This window comes from Perna viridis, chromosome 3 (assembly GCF_037379345.1).
Source record: "Perna viridis isolate PV_CMFRI_1.1 ecotype Kerala chromosome 3, ASM3737934v1, whole genome shotgun sequence".
In the NCBI taxonomy this organism is placed as follows: domain Eukaryota; kingdom Metazoa; phylum Mollusca; class Bivalvia; order Mytilida; family Mytilidae; genus Perna; species Perna viridis.
In genome coordinates this window covers 46,944,365-46,971,985 of record NC_142447.1, presented here as the reverse complement: position 1 = coordinate 46,971,985, position 27,621 = coordinate 46,944,365, and the positions used below count along the sequence as shown (strand labels likewise).

General features: G+C 32.6%; 1 protein-coding gene across 4 annotated transcripts; it reads right to left on the bottom strand.

Annotated features, from left to right (window-relative positions):
* Positions 1-216: 216 nt before the first annotated feature.
* On the bottom strand, positions 217-27,621 carry LOC148622614 (uncharacterized). 4 transcript variants are annotated; one of them, XM_088572551.1, is made up of 7 exons: positions 27,441-27,614; positions 25,852-26,214; positions 25,235-25,297; positions 21,325-21,489; positions 20,506-20,602; positions 12,320-12,450; positions 217-2,085 (listed from the first exon to the last, which is right to left on the bottom strand). In XM_088572551.1, the coding sequence occupies exons 2-7, from the start codon at positions 25,861-25,863 to the stop codon at positions 1,819-1,821; spliced, it is 735 nt and encodes a 244-aa protein (XP_088428677.1). In that variant the 5' UTR covers positions 25,864-26,214; positions 27,441-27,614; the 3' UTR covers positions 217-1,818. The 4 variants fall into 4 exon arrangements, with proteins under 4 accessions (XP_088428677.1, XP_088428678.1, XP_088428676.1 ...); XM_088572553.1 differs by lacking the exon at positions 217-2,085 and adding an exon at positions 2,092-7,057 and having other exon boundaries at positions 25,866-26,214; positions 27,441-27,621; XM_088572552.1 differs by lacking the exon at positions 25,852-26,214 and having other exon boundaries at positions 25,235-25,790.

Here is a 27,621-nt window from a genome sequence, read left to right as displayed (position 1 = left end):
TTTTGAGTAAAAGAATGCTTGGAACCTTTGAGTACCAGGGCAGGTCATATATTGATGCTAATTGCAATTTGTTGTCAAAATACACATCCAGGAAGTAATCTCAAACAAAAAGATAAGTCGACATAATGTTGAAAAGAGTTAGAAGGTACAAGTATAATAAAATCAAAGGTAACAGTGTACAAATTCATAAAATTGCGGCTTTTAATGTAGCACTCGTTAAAAATTATAACACACGTTTATTAAAAAGAAACAAATCGGTTATACATAATCTGTGTCAACGAAATTTGCACAGGAAACTAAATAATAAATCTGCCAGTCTTATACGATGGTGATATTTGTAAACAATTTAATGATCGTCAATGTCAACAACTTTACAAAAGAAACAGAAACCTGTTCTTTCGCGATAACATCCATGCAGTATTTCATGAACTAAATATAGCATGAAGGAAGCCATTCAGCACCATAAAAGGAACGGCAATATTTTGCCTGTTGTTAATCTGTCGTACGATGGGATCGCTGATATTATTTTCTATATGACGTCAATACAGATTTAAGGCTTTCAAGAGTCTTGTTAGTAATTACTCGTTCATTTACACAGGACTAGGTTGTTCCACGATTGATAATATTAATTATGGTCCAAAAACGGAACAAACATTTTGGTCATGAGCCTGAAGAATACAAATCTCTTAAAATAAATATATTAATATTCACTGGGTAATACACAACTATCTGCATTATATAAATAACTTCTGTATCAATATTAGATCTGATTGTGACTGAATGGCCGAGTCGTTATTTTTTCGTATTATATATACAACTGCGGGAACTGTCCACTGAAGTGTTTTTACGATTTCATTTGAAACAAAATAATACTGTATAACTACAGTATTACATAGATTGTAAACAAAGGACAACACAATGCAAGTAAAATGATAATAAGTCCGTCCGCCTGTTTTGTTTATGTTCAAAGGTTGGTCATTTGATACCTTTCTTCATTTATTCCTTTTGCTTTCAACAATATCTGATTTAATAATCACGACAAATGTTCAAAACACAAATTTACATGTATATCAAACAAAATCATTTTACTATTACGTTTTAGTCCCATATTCGTAAGTACGAATATCATAAGCAAGTCAGAATGAATTGTAAAATGTATTTCATTAATAGTCAAGTATATTATTTCTGTTATCGCGGGCGTTGTTATGTAACAACCCAACAAAGTGATAAGTCATCGTTTAAAGTAAAATGCCTCTTGTAAATTTTAGCATAAAAATGGCGAATATCCAAGAATTCAGTTGGTGGATAAGCTACTTTCTACCTAATGAATTTTTTTACATATACATGAAACTCAAAATGGAGCCGAAATATTACTTAACATGCCATATTTACTTTTGAGATTAATTTGAAAGTTATTTACAATTAGATTAAAAATCATAGCTAAATACATGAACAAAAACTAAAAATAGAAACATTATTTCAGAGAATGCATTTTTACAATCATTCCACCTTACTCTAGTCACAACTGGAAATTTTGTGAACGAAAATCCATTTAACAGTATAAAGACGATGTAATATGTTTTGGCTAACTTACCATGGATGTGCAGTACTTATAAATACTTAGGGTGATCACATCAGAGAGATTAAATTTAGACTGATAATCGAATTAATCAAAATCCTAAAATTTAGTGCTTCAAAGAATAAACTTCGGTAAACCTTATTTGCTAAAGGTACATGTAACACTGTGGGTTGGAAAAAATATGTGAAAAATTATGAGGCGGACGGACTATGAGTATTGAAGGATCCTTGTCCCTACTTTTAATCCTTTTTGTCCCTCTTGACACGTCCCATCAAATAGAATTCTTGATTTGGTTTCATACTAGTCAGAAACGCCATGCGGTTAGAAAGAGCAAACAGGGCCACCACCGAGCCAATATCCCAAGCGTCATCTGAAGTAAGACCATGTTGGTTTAACTTATCAAACATATCGTCAGTCAACGGCTGACAGTGACACAAGTTGATAGAAAAGCTCAGTATCGCACGTTGTCTATCTGTTAAATCTGCTGTCCTCCAATTCGCCGCAAGCTGCAAGCATATAATTGAAACAGATCTAGGAGACCCAAAAAGCTTTAAACAAATCATAACCTTACAATTTAAGCCGACAGAGTTTTCGTACGTGAATGAACATGTAAGACACCATTGACAATAAAATAAAGGCTGATCATTTTATTTGAATTCGGGATACTGTTACGGAGAATCTCTCATTTTTATTATATAAATTTTAAAAAATTCAATTCTAATAAATACAAAAATAATAAACACGACTTCTTTGGAAAGAGTTTCGTCTTGGAAAATAAGATATCAGAAGTAATGACCTCAAAAACTAATGATATATCGGGTTGAATGGAGATTCAATACACAAACAATGAATATAGAATGGGTATAGATTCTTAACCAAAGGATGATACATTTTTGTCATTGTTCTACGCGAATAAATTCATTACAATCAATAAATGTTTTTCCATATAGACCAATATATGTCTAAGGTCTGTAATAATGGACCAAGGAAGACTGTAATGATCCGAGGCACAGCCAAGGACTATTAGTCTTCAGTCCGAGGGTAATTATATTACTGCTCAAGGACATATATCAGGTCAATTATAAAGAAAAACAAATAAATTATCTTAATACATTCACTAACCAGTTTTAAACAAATGTTGTTTGTCTTATACGCCAAAATGTATATTGACGTTAATAACACATTTTCTAAATGCCGAGTTAAAAACTAATATGGCAATATAATTTTTAGTTTATTTCTGTATCATTTAAACAGGACAGTATAAACCGAAACACAGTTTTTACGTTTCTATTGTTGATCTGACATCGACTATTTTGAGGAAGTAATAATGGACCGGTCCGAAAAGCAATAATAAGTCATAATAGACCAGTTAACCCAATAACGGAATAGCAAGAAAAACAGAACAAAAACAAAGGACGTACATATGTACTTTATTGATATTGACAAGGCAAATGTATTCGTAATGTAATCGCCCCGTGCAGGTCCGGGTGTCAAAAGAATAGGCCTGCAGCAGCGCTAAGCTTGTCGTAAAAGGCGACTAAATAGTGCTCAGAACCCTAGCCGGGGGCTAGGGCGTTCTGCCCACAGAGCAACTGGGATGTGTGCCCCAGTTGGTGGTGGAATGGGGTACCCCTGGCGTGTTACATGCTGGGGTTGTCAGGCTATAATACGGAAAACCTGACCGCAAACAATAGTGGTGCACCGTGTTGGGAAACATGCCACGTTCCTCGCACTTTAAAGAACCCTACTGTGGTATTCTCCCGGAGTAGGAACCATAGGGTTCCGCCACAGGAGGCTAAATTGCCCGACCCAACCCATCTCTCCCTATTTCCAGTGGCAATCAAAATTATTTTGATTTTCATTTCATTTCATCATCATTTAATGTTCATTTTATCATTAATTTCATGTTCATCGTCTGAATATAGCTGACATATTGCTGCTCGGACGTTAAACCCCAACAAACAAACAAACAAACAACAAACGTAATGTAATCAACTGGTTAATAAATATTCGTATTGGTATTTGGAAGTAAACAATATTTAATAAAAAGTCTATATTTACAAATGGCATCAAGAACAAGCATGAAGACGATATAGTTGAACTAAAGCATCAAATATGGTAATATTACTGCATTTACCTCAACATTTCTATACTGGTTCTTTCAAAAACTCAGAATGAATATAAAATGCATTGATGCCACACGTTAATTAAACTCAATATCAGTTTGCACAAGAAAAACAGAATGATGAATATTAAATTGTTATTATATTATATTTGTATTTCAAGCCTTTAACAATGCGTAAGACAGATAGTTTTAAAACGGAAAGATGTGCCTGTATGTGTACTTAATTTTCAATCCATAGCTGTTTTCATAGCCAATGTAATTAAGGCGGAAACCGAACGCGTTGCTTCCTTAAAGTATGTCACAGCTTCGTTTGTATAATGAAGTCAAGAAATTAGATAATCTTCTTTAAATTGAATGCACCTTATCCAATCGATATAATGCTAGAACTCCATCTTAAATGTTAACCAAATACTAATTGAGTTTTTCTCGTTAGAATTTCAATGGTATCTTGCATGCAACAACGAAATAGGTCGAGTGCCTCACTAAGAACTAAGTTTCAACAGTATCTAGAGCCTTACTTTAACAAACATTCGGAATTCTTTGGTACAGTCGAACTTATGACAATGCAAGAAGTTTGAATTCACTTCACGATGACGTACGTCAATACGAGTAATGACAAAACTAGTCTTTAAAACAAACAGAACACTTTTCTCTATAAAATTGGGTAATTCTTTGTACTGCGTATACTTGTTTAAAATAAGAGTAATAGGTTTATTGTACATAAAATAAGTGGCTTTAATGGACTTTCATTTTGTAAAAATTATTTGACTCTGACAATTGTTATGTATTTCGCATTCATTCCTTATCCACTGGTAGCTAAATGTTATCATTGTACAAATTACCAGCCAAACTATATATATCATGGAGACCGATTTTACTTCTTCCAATATGACTTTTGACGTCATGAATGTGACCACAAAACAGAGATTTGAATAAATTATTTTAAAAGATTACGATATTGTCTGATATCAAGAATTTTAATTTAAACTTTAAATGTTTTTTACTATCATACTGAAACCAATTTTAGAAAGGTAATAAGTATTTTGTTTACCAAAATGGTTTGTTACTATTCTGGAAATTAAATTCTTTGATTAATTTGAATACAAATAACTTTAACCACACACAAGTCGTTTTTATATCAAATACCGCAGATACATAAAAGGAAATATCGAAGCCTGCTAATTCCCCATTTTTCTAACTGCTTTAATTCTAAAATGCACCTGCAGTGGGTAGATATGTTGGATTCACCCTATTATCTTCTTTTGCTGTTAAGAAGTGTTTTATTTCATACCACAGCAAATTTTACTGAAATAAGCCATTTCTTAGATTCCTTGTACAAATATGTAATTTCTAATAACTTCTTACGTATTTGGAAGTTTGTGGGTGGTTTCCGCTCTGAACGTATTGGCAACATGCTTCGAGAAACTAATTATTTTGTCAAACATTGTCTTGATACAATAGGTTTCATAGTTGAAATATTGAAATTGTCGACACATGTGGCCAATATTTTCTGCAAATTTAAGTGTTATAAAATCAAGTGTGTTTAGCCGATTTCACAGATTTTTGTTCCATTTTGCACTACTGTTTCTTTTTTTTTGCATTCATGAATGAACAATCTAAAAAGAAAGTTTTGTAGGCGAGGCATGCACACAATCATTTACTTGCATTGCAAGATCCATAATGACTTGACCAAGTTTAATATCAAGGTTAATTTTGTTATTAAAGCAGCAGCCTGGGTATTTAGGTTACAGACCACCAATTCAACCAATGGGCATTTGGAACGTACGCAAAAATAGCCTACGCAGAAATTACCCCTGTTCTGTGAAAAAAGTTCTCTTCTTAATTAAAAAATTTGAACAGTTTCTGAAAGGAAAAACATTTCTGTACATTTTATAGGTGCATTATGCTTCTTGTGATGTGAAGCCTAATCTCCATAATGATTTCTAAATATACCCGTATCTTGTAAAAACACTGGGATTTCCCATGCTATTTATAGACACTTCACTCCCAGTGACCAGTACTGCACTGTAAGTCTGCTAACCCCACATATGTAGAATCATGCTGATATATAGTCCTCTGCAGGTTAAAGTTAAGGTAAAGTCCAGGGAAGCCATTGAATATTGTGAAATTTGCATAGAAGCCTATGGGAAGTGGAATTAGTGGTTTCTAGCCTATAAGGGTTGCATCCCTTGCTTTTCAAAAATCTTATTGTAACTGGCAGGTTAAGATCAGAGAATATAATTTTAGAATATCATGAGCTAGAAGCAGATTTTATTGACAATCTTTGTCTCAAATGTTTCTACCTTAACAATAAACAAATTGTGAAAACATATCTCCTATTTGATCAATATTCCTAGAGAAATTATATTTGAAAAATCTGAAGTGAACACAATTTTGTACAGATTTTGAACTTAGTGGGAGGAGTTTGGTATCAGCTGTTTTTGTTTGTAAACAAATGCACATGCAAGTTAGTGGTTACAGGCATGCTTGACATACCTTGTTAGCAGTACATGTAATTTTCGCCTTATTCCAACAAATTAATACTGATATCAAAATCCATTAACACATATCCAAAGAATAGAATATGTCAGCAAATAAGTTGTTACACAAAAATCAATCTATTCTAATATACTGCAAGTGAAAAGTCGATCTAAATAAGAGTTTCATATTTAACACTTTAGCAATTTTCAATACCATCTGTGCCCCATGTATGGCTTTGACTTCGGATTTGGATAAAGTTCTCTCACAAGATTTAAAACACAGATAGGCATAACCTCTCTCCTCACAACCACTACTGAGTCATCTACTCTATCTCTATTAAGAAGACAACTATTTTTCTGAGGTACTGCTCATGACTCCAGGCTCCCCTATTCTGCATCATTCTCCAAAATAGCTTGTATTTGGTTTTCCTAATAGCACTATTTCTAATGTGAGCCCTTTGCCCTTCAACTAGCCAACTTTGCCTTTTTATAGTTACACATGGAGTACAAAAACATTCCAAACACATATCCCAATCTACTTCATGCTGAATGTCTTTCTGATGGTTTGGCCCACTTTCAAAAGTTTGCAGGTCAACTTGTTGTTCTTCGGACTCATTTCTGTTGGTGTTTTCAGCTGGTTCTTCGATACAGCAATTTGTCATCTGATTAACTTCATTAAAATCCCAATTATTGTGATTGAAAAAAAGCTTGTATAGCTAATCCTTGTTCTTCAGTAACAGCCAAAGAAAGCACACTTGCATTCTGCAGATTTTCCATTTTCACTGACTTACAAAGTTTATGTGTCATCATTTACTGAAGTGGGTCAGAATAAACTTTATGGGCATTTTGGAGTTATTCTGTGGGTAACAGTGTCTGTAAAATTTACTATGAATTACTTGTTGACCAAAGATTACCACATGTCAATGCTGGAAATTTATTTATCATTGTTGGTAAAACTTTATTTTCTCGGCAGATTATTTTTTTTATTCTTAGGCGATTTAATTAAAACCTATCATTCCCTCTAATGAAACAAAAATGCATGACCTTTGACAACGAGGTTATAGAAGGATAGAGATTTTTAATCATTATCCCACTCCTCAAAACATGTCAACAATCAATCAAATGGGAGAATATGCCTGTCAAAAATAAAATGTTTCAAAATGTAATGATGATACTGACAAAATACATCAATTAATATAAATAAAATGCATTACTATAAAGAGTCACTTTCTGTCTTAGAAAAAATAAATAACTCTACAAGTATCTTCTTATACACATACTGAATGCATTTGCAAAGTTTCAGTGAAATGTGACAAGCACTTTTTTAAATATTTGATTTTTAAATATAGGGTAACCAAGTTGGGCGAGCAAAGTGACAATATTCTACCATACTTAAATGCATTAAATATTTGCAAAGAACTTTTTCTGACTTTTCAAATAAAAAAAATCAATCACGACTTGTTTTTTAACAATATTAATACAGAGATAGCCTTTAAAAGTAATCATTTTCTGAAAAATTGGTCTATTTTTAAAAATTTATGTCTGACATGCATCCCCCTTTTTCTTGATCACAGGTGATATCTTTGGCTTTAAATTTGTAAATACAGTGTTTTCACAATAAAACATGACCAGTAAAGGGCACCTAAAGCAAAAAAAGTACTCAAAAATGGATTTTCCATGTTGCCATAGGGAAATGCTTATATGTCCTTAACCGCAGTAATGAAAGTGAGTTTTTCCTCATTTCTAACCAAATTTTTGCTCAAATTTACACAAAACTTGATTTCAAGTGCTGATTACCACCATATTTAGGTAAACATAGCCCTCAAAGTTTAATATTTGATATTTTTACTAAATTTTCTACACTTTTCACAAGATAGGACATAAAAATCAGCCAAAAAGACCAAGTTTCCATAATTTGGACCTATAACTTAAAAAAATGCATATTATGAAGGATTTTTGTAGGGTATTCCTCTCATAGCAAAGTTTACAAGATCCTCAAGTAGTTTAAAGCTATTCCAAGAAACTTTTCATTTTGCCATGGCTTCAGCTTAAATTCTTTGATGGCCCCATGTTTTAGTGGGAAATTTGTAATTGTCACAGTTTGGAGGGAAATTTTGAATAAATGAAAATAAATGTATCATCATGGAAGCACTACCTCTTCAGAGTATTAATATAAATAATGAAAATAATCAACGACCAGAAAAAAAGGAAATACGCAAAAGATAATTTTGAAAGTGTCAAGAAGAGAAATATTGCCAGAAAAGATAAACCAAAACCTATTGATGGAAAAGTTAATTTTACATGTGAATTCATTGATGAAAAAGACCATATATATAAAATGGCCAATGACATTAAGTGTGCCATGGGTGGTGGAAATCCTAATAGAACAACAAATAAAGACATGCTTTTCGAAGTATTTTCTTTTTATATGAGAAATAAACTAACACAAAAGTTGGATCCTGAGAACCAAAATAATGAGGAGGATGTTCCATTTTTAGACTGTTCGTTTACAGATTGTGATACTGATGCATCCCAACAACAGCTTTTTATAACTGGTGAAAAGTCTATAGAAAACGTCATTTAGAGAGTAACACGGGAAAATCTGCAAGAGCAATTTAATTGTCAAATCAACTGATATAAAAGGACATGTTGGAGTTTGTAAACTTAGATGTGAAGATAAACAACATGATCTACTTTGGTCTCCTTCATCCTACCTTGGTGACAAATTTCTTTGTAACCTCCGGATGGCCCATGGATTTTATGTCTCTGTGTCTCTGGTATTTTACCAAAACAGTATTCAAGATTCTGTCAGGCCTCAAATATTGGTTGTATTGGCGAAATTACCCTAAATGGAATATTTCAAAAATATTCACCAGTGGTAGAAGGTTTAGTAAATGAGTCATGTAAAACAGCACTTCTCGAAGAAATTGCTTCCTATGAAAAACTTCAAGACGGCATTGACATTGTTACTGATGCTAGGCATGGAACTAGGAAGAATCATGTTTACTGATGTTGTATGTCTTGGTTCTAGAACTCACAAAGTGTTACATGTCGAAACTATTTCTAAAGTTGATTGACCAAGTGCACAGAAACACGAACTGATTGGAACAGAAAGAATATACGAGTATTTTAACAATTTACATGATGAGTATGATTGTCATGACAGAAATACAAGTGTGAACAAATTCATAAGGAGCAATGGAATGGATACTAAATCTACCAATGATACATGCAACAAAAACATTGCAAAGGAAATTAAACCAATTTGTACAGGGCCAAAGTACTAAGAGGGGCAACTTGGCATCCCGAGTTAGCAGATAAAAGTGCCAGTATCAAGACTCACATTTACTGGGCAATGAAAAGTTTTAATCAAGATCCTACAAAACTTAAATTAAGTATACTGAATATTGTAGAACATTATAAGAATAATCATGAACACTGCAGTGAATTATTAAGATGTAAAACAGAACTGAAGTATGAGCCATCAAAAGATGTGATTTCTGATCCAAAGGCAGAACTGTTACTTGGACGAGCGTTAATGAACACTCAAGTGTATAAATCACATGTAGATTATATTCACAGCATGGACAGTTATTATGTTGAAAGCTTCAACAATACTATATCGCAGTATCATGACAAAAGGATAAACTTTTCCAAGCAAGTTTATATACTACGGACTAATCTAGCTATCTTAGATTGGAATGAACACGTGAATAGGGAAGCAACATCACCGAAAACTGTGCAAGATACTAAAAATCCAAGGCGACAAGTAGATATAAAAGTGCTAAAAAGAAAGGCATATAACATGTGGTCAGAAATATGGTGTAAACTAGTAAAAGCATATCTAGATTAATAAAATTGGAAAGGCATAATTCATTTTTCAATCGAAAAGGTGATTAAGAACTATTTCTTTATGTAGCAAACAATAATTAACTCTAAAAGTCGTGTGCATATATTTACCTAGATAACAACATCTGCATTTGTTTTTATTTTACACACAGCTGTTTGTTTAAGTACCGCCCATATGTCCTTATCTAATAAAACTTAATTGCGCATTTTCCCCGATCAGGCTGATCGGATGTTGCTGGTTTAACAGAACATACACCTTTGCAACTTTCCGCTATGACGGCAATGTTTTGATTCAAACAATACCATTGACACAATATTTTAAGTAGACACCAGGACGATACTGATGACCAAATTTAATTACAATCCACAGAGAGTTTCAAAGAAAAATATTTGGTGAATGATGACCAATACGACAACAACGACGAACGCAACGTGAGAGCATATTAAGCTCACAATGGCCTTTGGTACAGGACGGTCATTCTAGGACAAACTCAATAGTAACTTTCAACGAATGTAGAGATTTTTCTTTTAACTTGGTTGTTCCCGGTATTACCTATTTCGTCTCTGTCTGTCTGTGGAATTTTGAATATCGAACAAACTGAAAGTCGACCTTGGTGTCACTTTCTAAAGACATGAAGAGGAAAACAGCCGCGCAATCTTTATATTTACCAATAGTACTACTGTAAAAAATCCAACATTTTACGACCTCGTATACTTCGCTGTTATTGCTTTGTATGATCCCATATGAGTATAAACTTCAAGAGCAAGACACTAGAGTAAATGAGCTGTCAGATAATAGTTCAGTGTAAGTTCAGGGAGTTTGACGGAAGAAAAACAAGCCATCGTTACTGCTTGGTTGAACGATGAAAACCATATTATAAGTAATTGAGGTTCTCTAAGTAAATGACTGCGGCCATCATTAATTATTTCGTCTGTCAGTTACTCATTTCTGTGTTAACACCTTTCTATCAGAGTATCAAACGAAATCAATTTCACACACAACAGAAAGTGCAAAAGTTCTTTAAAGAATGATATACCAGGAGACAAGGAAGACTCGAAGCATAACTGGATTAATTTGCCAATATAAGGACGTTGTTTGTCGTATTTTCTAACATGAATATGTGTTTTATTAGTAAAGTGGTCCTACATGTTAGTTTCATTTAAATTTACACAATGGATGAGAAACACTGTCATGATTTTTATATTTTGTTTTAAGATGTTCAATTCATCCAACAATTTCGTCGCACTTTTCCATTTTTAAAGTTAACATGGAGTAAACATCTTTGAAAATCTTAACCTTTATGCTTCGTGTCAAGAAATCTGTATACAATAGCAAGGGAAGACTGGTGATATAAAAAGTCATAGTAAAAGCAGTATTACGTAGGTTCAAAGTCATACAAAAAATACTTGTCAGGAGGTAAATAACTGAGTGGTTTTATTGTGAAACATTGTATTAAAAAACAACTGCTACAGGAAATAATCGTACTATTTGTTTCAGTAAAGGTATCATTTCATAGTGATTTCCAGTTAAACCGTATTCTAGGTGATGGGTCAGTAATGATCAGGCGCGTAGCTGAGGCCAAATTGAAGTGTAGGCAAAATTACGGCAGGGGGTCTGGAGGCCGCTTAAGGCCCCCCACCCCACCCCCCAAAGCTCCGCGGAGATAGCGTTTTAGAGCATCATTTATGCCTCTCCTGGATATATTTTATCTAAAAAAAAAACCTTTTTTGCCTACGGCAGGTACGCGCCTGATGATATTATGTCTCGGGCTAACGCCACGACCTATGGACCTTACATTAAGACAGTATGAAAATCAATACAAAGCATACCTACATGTATTATCATTAATGCAACTAGGACATTGGAAATCGTAGCATCCCACACCATGTAAAAATTTGAACACGCTATTAACCACTATACTTGAAAATAGGAAATTCATAACATATAAGTACTTGTCAAATTTGGTAAAAACTGGTAACTGATTGTTATTCTGAAGAGTCCAAAGAGATGTTGTGGAAGAACTAAGGGAAGAATTATTTCATCCACCGGAGTACATTTTTGTATAAGTTAAACCCTTCAATATTGCATTTATCCTGTATACTGACGACTTATATTATGCACGCAATTTATAATGTGTGTGTTTATTTCAACACTATAATAATGTACTCAAATGGCCCATTCACATTTCCTTCGACACAGGGGTTATACGTTGTTTGTGAGCTAACGACCAAGAAAAAAGGAAAATGTTCAAATAGCAATAAACATTGTCAAATGACAGTATATACCTGGTCTGCAAGGTATGGATCTTTTGCGTATATCCGGTGTAGGGCACCATGCGCTACGATGCAATATAAGCAGCTGTTTTCAGCTGACGTCGCAACTATTATCATCTCCTTGTCAGCTTTCGTCAAATTTCCTGAAATAAAAAATAACATTAAAGGACTGTGCAAATATGATTTTATATGCCTTACAAGATAATTGTTCATGTGGCAACTACTACATTTATATACAAACAAAATTTAACTAGAAATAATGCGAGCAAGCTTGAGAAGAATCCCTGCTTTTCTTAAATCTTTGGTTTTAATTACGTTATCTCCCTTTGAAAGTAATCAGCCATAACCTTCCAACAATCATTTTATCCTTTCATGCACTTCTAAAATAATACCAAAGTATATCTTTCATCAGAAATTCTTTCAGCAAAAAAGGAAAATTTGAAGTCACTTAAAATCCTTAAGATTAAGTATCTCCCTAAAATGCTTGCATGTGACGTTAATTATATTTATTGATGTATATCTACCAAGTCAATAAAATGTGTAATCCTCTTATAAAATTGCATCACATCAAAATCATATTAGCGACTTGAGAGCAGATACGTTTGCAAGACCCATAAATATCACTAGGAATAAATAACAGGAGCTTTTTTCAAGAATAGTGGCGCAAAGCGAGGTGCTACGAAAAAAAGTAATGGTGAAAAATTCAACCAGTTCGAATCGGATCGGTCAAATTATCCGAGGTTTTTCTTTTGTTTAACGAGAAAGTCTAGGCTAAAAACCACTAATTCCACTTCCCATAGGCTTCTATGCTAATTTCACAATATTCAATGGCTTCTCTGGACTTTACCTTAACTTTAACCTGCAGAGGACTATATATCAGCATGATTCTACATATGTCAGCTCACAATCCTCAGAATGGCATGTGGGGTTAGCAGACTTGCAGTGCAGTACTGGTCACCGGAAGTGAAGGGTCTATAAATAGCATGGGAAATCCCAGTGTTTTCACAAGATAGGGGTATATTTAAAAATCATTATGGAGATTAGGCTTCACATCACAAGAAGCAAAATGCACCTATAAAATGTACAGAAATGTTTTTCCTTTCAGAAACTGTTAAAATTTTTAAAATAAGATGAGAACTTTTTTCACAGCACTATGAGGAACAGGGGTAATTTCTGCGTAGGACTAATTTTGCGTACGTTCCAAATGCTCATTGGTTGAATTGGTGGTCTGTAACCTAAAGAGTCACTTTTTGTCTTAGAAAAAATAAATAACTATACAGGTATCTTCCTTCACACATACTGAATGCATTTGCAAAGTTTCAGTGAAATGTGACAAGCACTTTTTTAAATATTTGATTTTTAAATATAGGGTAGCCAAGTTGTGCGAGCAAAAAAGTGACAATATTCTACCATACTTAAATGCATTAAATATTTGCAAAGAACTTTTTCTGACTTTTCAAATAAAAAAAATCAATCACAACTTGTTTTTTAACAATATTAGTGAAGAGATAGTTTTAAAAGTAATCATTTTCTAAGAAATTGGTCTATTTTTAAAAATTTATTTCTGACATGCCTCCCCCTTTTTCTTGATCACATGTCAAAAATCCTAAATCTTTAAATTCTCACAAAAGGTGATATCTTTGGCTTTAATTTTGTAAATACAGTGTTTTCACATTAAAACATGACCAGTAAAGGGCACCTTAAGCAAAAAAAGTACTCAATAATGGATTTTCCATGTTGCCATAGGGGAATGCTTATATGGCCTTAACCGCAGTAATGAAAGTGAGTTTTTCCTCATTTCTAACCTAATTTTTGCTCAAATCTACACAAAACTTGATTTCAAGTGCTGATTACCACCATATTTAGGTAAATATAGCCCTCAAAGTTTAATATTTGATATTTTTACTAAATTTTCTACACTTTTTTCAAGATAGGACATAAAAATCAGCCAAAAAGACCAATTTTCCATAATTTGGACCTATAACTTAAAAAAATGCATATTTTGAAGGATTTTTGTAGTGTATTCCTCTCATGGCAAAGTTAACAAGATCTTCAAGTAGTTTAAAGCTATTTCAAAAAACTTTTCATTTTGCCATGGCTTCAGCTAAAGAGTCACTTTTTGTCTTAGAAAAAATAAATAACTATACAGGTATCTTCCTTCACACATACTGAATGCATTTGCAAAGTTTCAGTGAAATGTGACAAGCACTTTTTTAAATATTTGATTTTTAAATATAGGGTAGCCAAGTTGTGCGAGCAAAAAAGTGACAATATTCTACCATACTTAAATGCATTAAATATTTGCAAAGAACTTTTTCTGACTTTTCAAATAAAAAAAATCAATCACAACTTGTTTTTTAACAATATTAGTGAAGAGATAGTTTTAAAAGTAATCATTTTCTGAGAAATTGGTCTATTTTTAAAAATTTATTTCTGACATGCCTCCCCCTTTTTCTTGATCACATGTCAAAAATCCTAAATCTTTAAATTCTCACAAAAGGTGATATCTTTGGCTTTAATTTTGTAAATACAGTGTTTTCACATTAAAACATGACCAGTAAAGGGCACCTTAAGCAAAAAAAGTACTCAATAATGGATTTTCCATGTTGCCATAGGGGAATGCTTATATGGCCTTAACCGCAGTAATGAAAGTGAGTTTTTCCTCATTTCTAACCTAATTTTTGCTCAAATCTACACAAAACTTGATTTCAAGTGCTGATTACCACCATATTTAGGTAAATATAGCCCTCAAAGTTTAATATTTGATATTTTTACTAAATTTTCTACACTTTTTTCAAGATAGGACATAAAAATCAGCCAAAAAGACCAATTTTCCATAATTTGGACCTATAACTTAAAAAAATGCATATTTTGAAGGATTTTTGTAGTGTATTCCTCTCATGGCAAAGTTAACAAGATCTTCAAGTAGTTTAAAGCTATTTCAAAAAACTTTTCATTTTGCCATGGCTTCAGCTTAAGGCTAAAAACCACTAATTCCACTTCCCATAGGCTTCTATGCTAATTTCACAATATTCAATGGCTTCTCTGGACTTTACCTTAACTTTAACCTGCAGAGGACTATATATCAGCATGATTCTACATATGTCAGCTCACAATCCTCAGAATGGCATGTGGGGTTAGCAGACTTGCAGTGCAGTACTGGTCACCGGAAGTGAAGGGTCTATAAATAGCATGGGAAATCCCAGTGTTTTCACAAGATAGGGGTATATTTAAAAATCATTATGGAGATTAGGCTTCACATCACAAGAAGCAAAATGCACCTATAAAATGTACAGAAATGTTTTTCCTTTCAGAAACTGTTAAAATTTTTAAAATAAGATGAGAACTTTTTTCACAGCACTATGAGGAACAGGGGTAATTTCTGCGTAGGACTATTTTTGCGTACGTTCCAAATGCTCATTGGTTGAATTGGTGGTCTGTAACCTAAAGAGTCACTTTTTGTCTTAGAAAAAATAAATAACTATACAGGTATCTTCCTTCACACATACTGAATGCATTTGCAAAGTTTCAGTGAAATGTGACAAGCACTTTTTTAAATATTTGATTTTTAAATATAGGGTAGCCAAGTTGTGCGAGCAAAAAAGTGACAATATTCTACCATACTTAAATGCATTAAATATTTGCAAAGAACTTTTTCTGACTTTTCAAATAAAAAAAATCAATCACAACTTGTTTTTTAACAATATTAGTGAAGAGATAGTTTTAAAAGTAATCATTTTCTGAGAAATTGGTCTATTTTTAAAAATTTATTTCTGACATGCCTCCCCCTTTTTCTTGATCACATGTCAAAAATCCTAAATCTTTAAATTCTCACAAAAGGTGATATCTTTGGCTTTAATTTTGTAAATACAGTGTTTTCACATTAAAACATGACCAGTAAAGGGCACCTTAAGCAAAAAAAGTACTCAATAATGGATTTTCCATGTTGCCATAGGGGAATGCTTATATGGCCTTAACCGCAGTAATGAAAGTGAGTTTTTCCTCATTTCTAACCTAATTTTTGCTCAAATCTACACAAAACTTGATTTCAAGTGCTGATTACCACCATATTTAGGTAAATATAGCCCTCAAAGTTTAATATTTGATATTTTTACTAAATTTTCTACACTTTTTTCAAGATAGGACATAAAAATCAGCCAAAAAGACCAATTTTCCATAATTTGGACCTATAACTTAAAAAAATGCATATTTTGAAGGATTTTTGTAGTGTATTCCTCTCATGGCAAAGTTAACAAGATCTTCAAGTAGTTTAAAGCTATTTCAAAAAACTTTTCATTTTGCCATGGCTTCAGCTAAAGAGTCACTTTTTGTCTTAGAAAAAATAAATAACTATACAGGTATCTTCCTTCACACATACTGAATGCATTTGCAAAGTTTCAGTGAAATGTGACAAGCACTTTTTTAAATATTTGATTTTTAAATATAGGGTAGCCAAGTTGTGCGAGCAAAAAAGTGACAATATTCTACCATACTTAAATGCATTAAATATTTGCAAAGAACTTTTTCTGACTTTTCAAATAAAAAAAATCAATCACAACTTGTTTTTTAACAATATTAGTGAAGAGATAGTTTTAAAAGTAATCATTTTCTGAGAAATTGGTCTATTTTTAAAAATTTATTTCTGACATGCCTCCCCCTTTTTCTTGATCACATGTCAAAAATCCTAAATCTTTAAATTCTCACAAAAGGTGATATCTTTGGCTTTAATTTTGTAAATACAGTGTTTTCACATTAAAACATGACCAGTAAAGGGCACCTTAAGCAAAAAAAGTACTCAATAATGGATTTTCCATGTTGCCATAGGGGAATGCTTATATGGCCTTAACCGCAGTAATGAAAGTGAGTTTTTCCTCATTTCTAACCTAATTTTTGCTCAAATCTACACAAAACTTGATTTCAAGTGCTGATTACCACCATATTTAGGTAAATATAGCCCTCAAAGTTTAATATTTGATATTTTTACTAAATTTTCTACACTTTTTTCAAGATAGGACATAAAAATCAGCCAAAAAGACCAATTTTCCATAATTTGGACCTATAACTTAAAAAAATGCATATTTTGAAGGATTTTTGTAGTGTATTCCTCTCATGGCAAAGTTAACAAGATCTTCAAGTAGTTTAAAGCTATTTCAAAAAACTTTTCATTTTGCCATGGCTTCAGCTTAAGGCTAAAAACCACTAATTCCACTTCCCATAGGCTTCTATGCTAATTTCACAATATTCAATGGCTTCTCTGGACTTTACCTTAACTTTAACCTGCAGAGGACTATATATCAGCATGATTCTACATATGTCAGCTCACAATCCTCAGAATGGCATGTGGGGTTAGCAGACTTGCAGTGCAGTACTGGTCACCGGAAGTGAAGGGTCTATAAATAGCATGGGAAATCCCAGTGTTTTCACAAGATAGGGGTATATTTAAAAATCATTATGGAGATTAGGCTTCACATCACAAGAAGCAAAATGCACCTATAAAATGTACAGAAATGTTTTTCCTTTCAGAAACTGTTAAAATTTTTAAAATAAGATGAGAACTTTTTTCACAGCACTATGAGGAACAGGGGTAATTTCTGCGTAGGACTATTTTTGCGTACGTTCCAAATGCTCATTGGTTGAATTGGTGGTCTGTAACCTAAAGAGTCACTTTTTGTCTTAGAAAAAATAAATAACTATACAGGTATCTTCCTTCACACATACTGAATGCATTTGCAAAGTTTCAGTGAAATGTGACAAGCACTTTTTTAAATATTTGATTTTTAAATATAGGGTAGCCAAGTTGTGCGAGCAAAAAAGTGACAATATTCTACCATACTTAAATGCATTAAATATTTGCAAAGAACTTTTTCTGACTTTTCAAATAAAAAAAATCAATCACAACTTGTTTTTTAACAATATTAGTGAAGAGATAGTTTTAAAAGTAATCATTTTCTGAGAAATTGGTCTATTTTTAAAAATTTATTTCTGACATGCCTCCCCCTTTTTCTTGATCACATGTCAAAAATCCTAAATCTTTAAATTCTCACAAAAGGTGTTCCGATTGTAACAAATGAACAAATGACACAGTATCGCCTCCTCCACCAGAATACCACCAGCTCAAGTCTGACTAGCGATAAGAAGACAGCCTTAGTCGGCATCTGATAAAAAGATTTAAAGGTATTAAAAAACAACTATTTTCAGTCAATATGAAACAATTTGAAAAATCAATTTAAAAATGGGAAGTTCATTTCATCTTTCAGTATAGGAGCGTTCGCCAATCTCATTAGTGATGTCATATTTACTAATTCGCATATCATTAAGTGTATATTGATTGGCAAATAAACAACTAAATAAACAATTGACAATTTCATGATTAGAATGCCAATTTTCACAAATTTATAACTTTGTTATTTTATATCAAATTTTGGGTCTGTAAAATGTTTCATTTAGATAAAATAATTCATATTTTGTATGCGAATTTATAAATCTTTTACATGAAAAATAAATTTGTAGTGATATTTATATCTAAACCTCCATTTTCTTATAAAATTATAATTAAAATCGTATACACACAGTCTAATTATTGAATATTTATTTAAAAATTCCATGGATTAAAAGAATTTTATTAGCAATTTTGGGAACCAAAATAATTTTTCAATTATCTTTAAACATGAAAAGGTTATGATGATTGAAAGTTGATGCCCCATACCAATCAGTGGTTTTTTTGCCAACCAAAACCAAATCAAAGGTAAGTGATGACATCACGAAGAAATCTATTTAAAAAAAGTTCTATCAAATAGATATTTGTCATCACTTTTGTATGATAAGGCTCATACGTTGTACCATTATACTTCTCGGAGGAGCGAAGGGGGGAGCTGGGAATTCAGCATGCAGCAGCCGGAAATCGTCATTTTTTTTCAGTCCATGTCTGAATGTAATAAAATTTTTGGCTCAAATTTGAAATAATTTTAACTTTTTTTTTCAAATTAATTCCCCCAACCCATACAAGCGGAAAATCATATTACTTTATCATCACTTACTAAAAAATGTACTTTTTCTTTTTCAAATTCCCATTTACCATACAAAATATCCCCCAAGGGCATCCAATCCCACCTCAAAATACTATTCCTCAAATCCATTAAAGAACTGTAACTGGCAATAGTATCAGTTCATCTCTTTTTTACTTTTTGTTCCGTAGTAACTTAGTTAATTCTGGTACCTTTTGAGTCACTTAAAGTAATGTTCTGGTACCAGTAGCCTGAGACTGTACATATGGAACCAAACGGAGACTAGCATACAGAAGAGTTCAAAACAAGTTTTTGTCCTAACATTTCAATAACAACATGAACAGCAAACAAACACACCTGCAAATATTTTCAGTCGTAATTAATAAAATCCTTTAAAGTGCACGAAAAAAGACATGCATTTGCACTTAAAGGTTTACATCAATCAACAACACTCCTTAGAAATATAGGAAGAAAAATGAACTCAAAAATTAAAAGAAAAATACTTTCAAAGATTTTTACATCGACTTAACACTAAGCACGATATTAATATATCAATTATTGAAAACTGCTGACAAAAGCTTAGAACTCTAAGACATGGGTAACTAAGTGTACTGCTAACTGATGTGACCTGGTCATAAAGTCTCATTAATTTCTCTGACAGAAAAGTGATATCGATTTACAGTTAGTAGCCCACACAGATCTGATACATTGATATAAACTTGGGACTAAAATCCACTTGGTTGACTAGTGTAATTATTTATCATTATAATGGATATTGACTAATGTACTTTTGATACATATGCTAATTCCAGAGCAAGTATTCTTCATAAAACAATAATATAAAGTACCAATAAATGTGAATATCGCAGATGCATAGTTATATCTATACTACTTAAATAACGAAAGAATTAATATGACTTGACATGACAGCTGACGTGAGGTTTGAGAAGTCCATATTTCAAGGCCGTGGTATAAATTGAAACTTTTCTTACCCCGTTTCCTTCTGTTTTTCTCTTTTAAACAACTGCCACTGATTAAGAAATTCTTATTCATTTTATTCGGTTAGAGTTATTATAATGTAAATTGTACATGTTTGTTAACATGCTTGTGCATCATAGCAGATGTTAAGTGGCTACAATATCGAAGACCAACTATTTCGGCTAAGCTTTTTTAATCATACGCGTAAAGATTTACCTCGATCTGCCATCACCACGTCATAGTATTGCAAAAATGCTTTAAGTTCATCAGGTCTGTAAGACAGCGTCCTGAACACATTCGGGACAAACCCGGCCTACAAGTTAAACTTCACATATAATTTCCTAACAAATAGGTATACCTATGAGTTACTAACCGAGGCAACATGTACATGTATAATGAGTGCGTATCATAGTGAATGATTTGAGAAAAGTATAACATTTTAGTTGATTCGAAAAAAAAGATAATTCTTTAAGGTATTTCCAAATATACCACGAGTATATCATACTATATTTAAAAAAAAAATACCGTTTATCCCCTCTTCATTACGGCGTTTTTGATATTATTTTCGTAAATACGGGATTTTTTTTTCTTTTTAAGGATGACCACTGCTCAAGTTCAGTCATATTTGTCAAATTTTCGGACTCCTCTGGTTTTATCCATATCAGAGCATTAATATGTCCATTGACCCCAACATTTATTTTCATAAATTCATTAAACACCCCTTAAAATGTTATTTGGGAAGTTTTTATTCAATCTTAGTTGTTTCTTCAGTGTTTTAATAGATAAAACCTACTAAGACAAAACCTATGGAAAATCTAGAGAAATCCTTTTCCTGCCAAAATTTTAACGGATTATATCTAAAAATAAAATGGGCACACTGACCCATTTTTTTTCTTCTTATTTTGTTCTAGCATCGAAGATCTTATACTTATATATTTTACAAACCTTTGAAATCCTTGTTCTTCTTAAATAAAGCAGCGAACCTCATTAAATTTAAATCTACTAACCAAAATAAAATTATTACGTATGATGTACCTTCTCCTCTGTCGACTTGAATGTCTGTTGTATATCATCAGGAAGGCTGTCAGTAGGTGGTATCGGGAACCGACTGAACGGTTCTAGTGTGTAAGATTTCTGCCGGGTTGTTGTGCATGTACTGGGAAGACAACTCTTCATTGACTGGCGGGAAATACAGCTCAACTGCAGAAATAATATAACCGGTGGTAGTAATTAATCTTTTGCATTTAAGGAATGTTTTTAATTTTTTACCAGATTATGCGAAATAACAAACTTTAAGGTAGTTAATGCTTCATGAACCACGAAGCGAATCATTACGTAATTATGTAGTGTTTGTTCGTTTTATATGTTGCGTAATCATGCATGGTACACAGGCGCGTAGCTGAGGCCAAATTGAAGTGAAGGCAAAATTACGGCAGGGGGTCTGGGGGCAGGGGTCCAAGGGGGCGAAGCCCCCCCCCCCCCCCCCGAAGCTCAGTGCAGGCAAAAGCTTTATGGTTTTTTTTACTTTCTGGAAATGGTAAACAGAATGACACAATGTCATACAGATATTGGTACGAAACATTTTAGGATTTTAAATAATGTTGTAACATGGTAAATATAGTTTCACTTGTACAAATGTAACAGCCAAACAAAAACTACATCGGATATTGCCCTCTTTGTTTCGTTGTGGCTAGTTATAGTTCGAGTTCTGGTCAACGCAAGGTGTATTTTTTCGTACATCATCGAGTCAAAAGTCGAGTTTGAGTTGAAGTCTGACTCGAAGAATGACCCGACCCAAGAAATAACATTCCGAGTTGAAATGAAACTCAAACGCACCCAAACTGTTGACTTGACCGTAACTTGATGTGTAATCACATCCTTTTTGTTTATGTAACCATCGATCAGTTATTAAAATTGAAATATATTAATGTGGTTTGTAAAAATGATACTACCGACCGTGTATGGTTTTTACCGAAAATTATACTTGAGATGGCCCCTTTATTCAGTTACCATAGGCTTTAATGGTATTTTGAAGTAATGCATGCGTGCATTTTAAATAAACATACTGAACATATAATTGTAACACAATTTTACATCCTGGTCAGTGCTTAATAGTAATATAGGGTCTTTATGAATTCATCTCTTATTTGTCTCAGTGGCAGATTAAGGGGGGAAATACCTCCTTTTGTGAAAACATTAATACTTGGCAAAAGCCAGAACCCTCTTTTCTCAGGACCCCCACTTCAGTAGCGGACCCAGATTATACACACATGAGTACGGCAAGCCAAAGTGGACACAAATGAGCATTTTCTAATATTGAAAAATGATTTTTTGATATTTTTAATATTACAAATTCATTTTCTAATATTACAAATTAGATTTCTTATATCATAAAACACTTTTTTAATATTAAAAAAATCATTTTTTAATATTAAAAATTCAAATAAATTTCTAATACTAAAAAAATATCTGAATATTAGAAAATGGATTTGTCGTATTCAATGACGATTTTTTTAATATTAGAAAGTCATTTTCTAATATTAAAAAATGTGACTGATTTTTAAATATTACAAATTCATTTTCTAATATTAAAAATTCAATTTACAATTACAAAATGTGTGATATTTTATAATATTGCTAAATCAGGAATTTGTAATATTAGAAAATGAATTTCTAATATTACAAAATGAATTTCTAATATTGAAAATTTTTTTCTAATATTAAAAAAATGATCTTCTAATATTAAAAGGTCAACTGTTACAGAACAATTGAAAGGTCTTTCCCACCAATTCTCTCCTGATAATTATCATGTTCACGAGAAATGACCTTTGCCTCACGGCTAATGGCTTATTGTGTTCTAGCCTGTAGAGACAGCTCGATCGACAGTATTTATTTCTTGTATATATTTTAAAAGGCGAGGTTTTTGACAATTATTAAATTTGCAAAATAGTTCTGATTCTTATAAGAAAGATGAATTCTGTAGTAACTGTGTTGTAATAAACTATTTTTTCCTGTCAATTTCATCAATACAATCAGTTGAGAACAAAATGAACTTGTGATTTTCATGAAAATAGATAAATTCAAAGGAAGATACATGTAATTATAAAGTATTGCAAAGCAAAAGGTCTCAATTGTCACTTCCAGGTCAAATGGCCACCCCTCTATGAAGTACTAAAACACACTTAACCTAGAATTATGCATTGAAAAGGTATTATTTGAATGTGTATTCAACAAATGTGGTCAAAATTAAACTCAGATTGTAAACTCTTATTCCGTACTTTTAAATCTCTACAAAAGTATGAGTATTGTATATAAGTGTGAATAATGTGCCTCCATTGTGTAAGTTGGAACAACAATGTCGGAACAAAGTGACTTTACAAAATTACTGTACAACAACTGTTTAAATATTTTGATAACCAAGAAGTCGGTCTCTGTTCTTGCTATTTTAAGGCAACTAAAAGAGTAAATGTAAATTGATTCAGTACATGAGTACTTTGATTTTTCTATTTTAATGACAATTGAAAATTATTAATACATGTTTATTTATCGTGATATTCTCGCTATGCTGTTGTTTAAATGTTAGGCATACATGGGCTTGTTTTGCATTTAAAGATCGTAAATAGTGGTTTTTACTGATAAAAAGCTGGACATCCCCGATTTAGGTGCCCATAATAGGTCTAAGGCCACTTTTTAAAAAAAATGTATTGGAAGTATACTTTTAAAGAAACTTAACATTCACGAATGTATTAACATTATTTACTTATGTCTTATAATATAAGGTTATTGCATGAATACTGGTGAATATCGTCTGGAGCAGAATATTATATTGCACGAGCTTGCGAGTTTTTTCTAAAAAAAAAAGTGCATTAATTACGGTAAGAACTGTTGTTTTCAATGTGTGCACCAATTTTCAAAGAGAGAGGTGATTTTCAATAACCAAAACCGACAAAGACATCAGTAATGGAATTCGTTGTATTCGAATATAGTTCTAAATGTCGGTGGAGAGTTTTTCTACATAGATACATATTTAGACGGTAAATACCGCATTCCAGTAGTTATAACTCATACTATAAAGACTTAAACAAAAAAAGCTACAGCAAAAAAGTGCCTAATAGAGATTCAGAAATGACCATACAAATGAGGTAAATTATCCTGTCAAAGTTTGACAAATAACCAAGAAATCCAAAAACATACTGCAAATCATTTAAGATCAACAGTGAAGGTCCCAAGTCATTACGACTTGCGGTTTAAAAGTTTAGTGACCAACCGAACAATTTCATTTTAGGTCGCGAAATCGCGTAACCAAGGAAACCTCAAATCTTTCCGAAACTTTGTCAAATAGTACTGCCCCGGGTTTCTAAAAAAATATGGAGCTTTCGGTTTGTGTGTATCTAAAACGGTTTAAGAAATTTTAGCAAAATTAGTTTTTCCGCTACGGGGCAGATAACTCTGGACCGACAAATGATCACGTCTCACAGGGTGAATTCCAAAGTCCCCTGTCAGATTGCAAAAGATTGTCAAAATATTGTCGTGATACGTTCAGCCAAAACTTTGGCAAAATGCCTGGCGGAAAAAAAAATAATAATCAGAAGAAATACAAGAAGGTCTTCCCATTGAAATGGGAAAGACCTTAATTAAGAATTCATTTTCTAATATTACAAAATATTGATTTTTGTCCACTTTGGCTTGCCATACATGAGATTGTTGAATTATTTCATTTACAATAGGGTATGGTTAATATTTATAGTAAAATACAGTTAGTGCTACTGTATATAGTAGTCCGGTCGCTCCAGATTGTCAGGCAGATCAGCCGTATCTCGGGTTATGAATAGAGGCGTAGCATCTAAATCTGGGTTTCTGGGATATTAATCATTTTTATCATTTCTTTTAAAAGAATTTTAGGCACGCAAAGTTCACATAGAATTACAGATAAACACACATTTACCTGTTTAAATATTCCGCACGATCTTACTAAAGCCATGTTTGCATGTCCTAGTAATGGTGGTGACTATACATGTATAAACAAAGTGCTAATTATAGAACAGTGGGTCACATGATTTGGTTTATAAATCAAAACGCCGAATCACTGAGTTAAAGACTTATACTTCTTGTTTATTTGTGTTTGTATTGTCGATTGTCCCTGTCTGATGATGTGTAAGTTTTATTGTCAATTCTTTTTTTACTTTTTAAACTTCCGTTTTCATTCTTTTCTATCCAAATTACAAATTGCATTAACGTATTTAACAATTGTGGCTACTGACTATAGTAGATATATGAAAATTAAAGTGACTGATCGATATTTAAAAAAAAACGGCTTAGAACAAGAACAGTTGATCAACTACAAATCCCATGGTCAAGAGCGAATACAATGTGAGCTCAACATAAACATGTGTGTGTGTTAAAAAATAACATTCCTGAGATGGTCCGCAGTGATAGTTATCAATCAAACCGGAAAGGGCTGGGTATAACGCACAAATAGCCGTTAAAGGAGAGTGCTGCAGCTAGTAAATAAAAAAATAACGCAATTAATGGAAATGGAAATATATAAGCGTTAATTTTTACCATTGTAAACATACTATACTCGTTTTCATTCCATTCTTTTCTCTTTATTCATGGAAGAATTAGGGGAAAGTTGCATGGTATATATAGTTTACCCGTATGTCTCCGCTTTTCCACTTGCTGTTCAAGAACCAAATCCGACTTGGAAGAAAAATAGATCCGTATTTATTGAATGTATTATTCAAATCGACGCGTATTTTTTTCTAAGATAGGAAAAGCAATAATTTTTTTTTAATTTCGAAAAAGCTGTCAGTCACTTCAGATTGATGTGCATTTGTTTGAAAATGCAGGTTGTGTGTAGAATATTCCTGCCATCCGTGTTATATTTCCGGACTTTGTTCATATTCTGTATCAGAGCCGCTAAAACTTAAAAAAAAAAGATAAAGCTTATTAGATGCTCGTAAGGTTAAAAAGAAGTGCATGTACTATCTTTAAAAAAAAAGGATGGCCGATGCATTTTTTAACTTTATCAGGCTATTATTAAAATACCAAATCCAGTTAAGATTTTATTTGGTGAACAATATGACCACTGCTGCTTCGTATTTCAATTGATTGTTTAAGTGATTAGACAAGTAAAACAATGTATGAAAGTCAAAAACGGTATTTGATTAAACATATTCCGGACATATAAGCCCCAATTAAAGCCTCCAATTTCGAGGTTGTAAGCTCCATCGGTTAGGATGCTATAGTATAGTTAAGCATCATCAGTGTCACGTGATGTCAAAGCGAACTTAATACCGACTGCATCGGATCTAGAATTTTAATATTCAGGTTACAGATGTTTGAGATACAAATAATTCATGATAATTACAAAATAGTTTTCAAGCCATATTTACAATAAGGCTATGCATTTCACTCAACCTATTTTTTATTCATTTATTTTTTTCCAAAAACAGGTCTTCACATAATCCGCATCACCTGCCACTGTAATTTGTTGTCTCTGTTTTCTTTAGTGCATTGTCTTAAGATGTCTATTTCATTAAAGGAAGCTTTTTTAAAAGTAATTCACAGTAAGTGTTGTTTTGAATAGCAGCAAGGAATACTGAAGGATCAAAATTGAATAACAATTTAGAGACATCGGAAAGTTTAGACATGACCAAAACGTAGAAACAGGAAATTGGGACGATCCATATAATTAAGTGCTTGTATTCTCAATATACTTCTCATTTTTTTTCAGAATTAAATATATCAGTTTTTCAATTTCAAATATATGCCTCATCAGATTTAGCCAACTTATTTACATCTATACAAAAGTGCAGAAAAAACAAGAATTCATAAAATGTTAGTATAGATTAAGAGACGTTGACATATACTGCTGTTTCATACAGTACATACACGTACATTATATTATGTTCATTTCATGATTTTGGTTAGTCTTAAACAGTACCATGGCTTGCCTACACTTTAGTTTTCTTATAACCCCTTCTTATGGAACCTCTTTCTTTGTGATGACCCCTTAGTCTGTTTAATCAAGAAAAGTATCATAAGCGTCCTGTATGCATAAACAGAACAGTTTTTTTCTCAAGATATTAGCTAATAATGCAGAAAAGTTACTTTTCGCAATAGCTATATAAATAAAGTAAGAACCTTGCCTTAGTTATGTAACTTTGACCAAATGGAGACTATTGTAGAGCTGCAATAGATCTTAAAGCCGACCATCATAATAGTTTACACTCGAACATTCTAAAGCAGGAGATCTTTCTCTCAAAACGTTCTTCGAACTTAAATCCAATTTTACTACGATAAAATTTCGTGACCTCTCCCCTTCCCTGA

Coding starts and splice junctions, on each gene's coding strand:
- LOC148622614 (XM_088572551.1), bottom strand. Junction 21,490..25,234: donor CGTGCGGAATATTTAAACAG/GTAAATGTGTGT, acceptor TTATTTCTGCAG/TTGAGCTGTATTTCCCGCCA. Junction 12,451..20,505: donor CGTGGTGATGGCAGATCGAG/GTAAATCTTTAC, acceptor TTTTTATTTCAG/GAAATTTGACGAAAGCTGAC.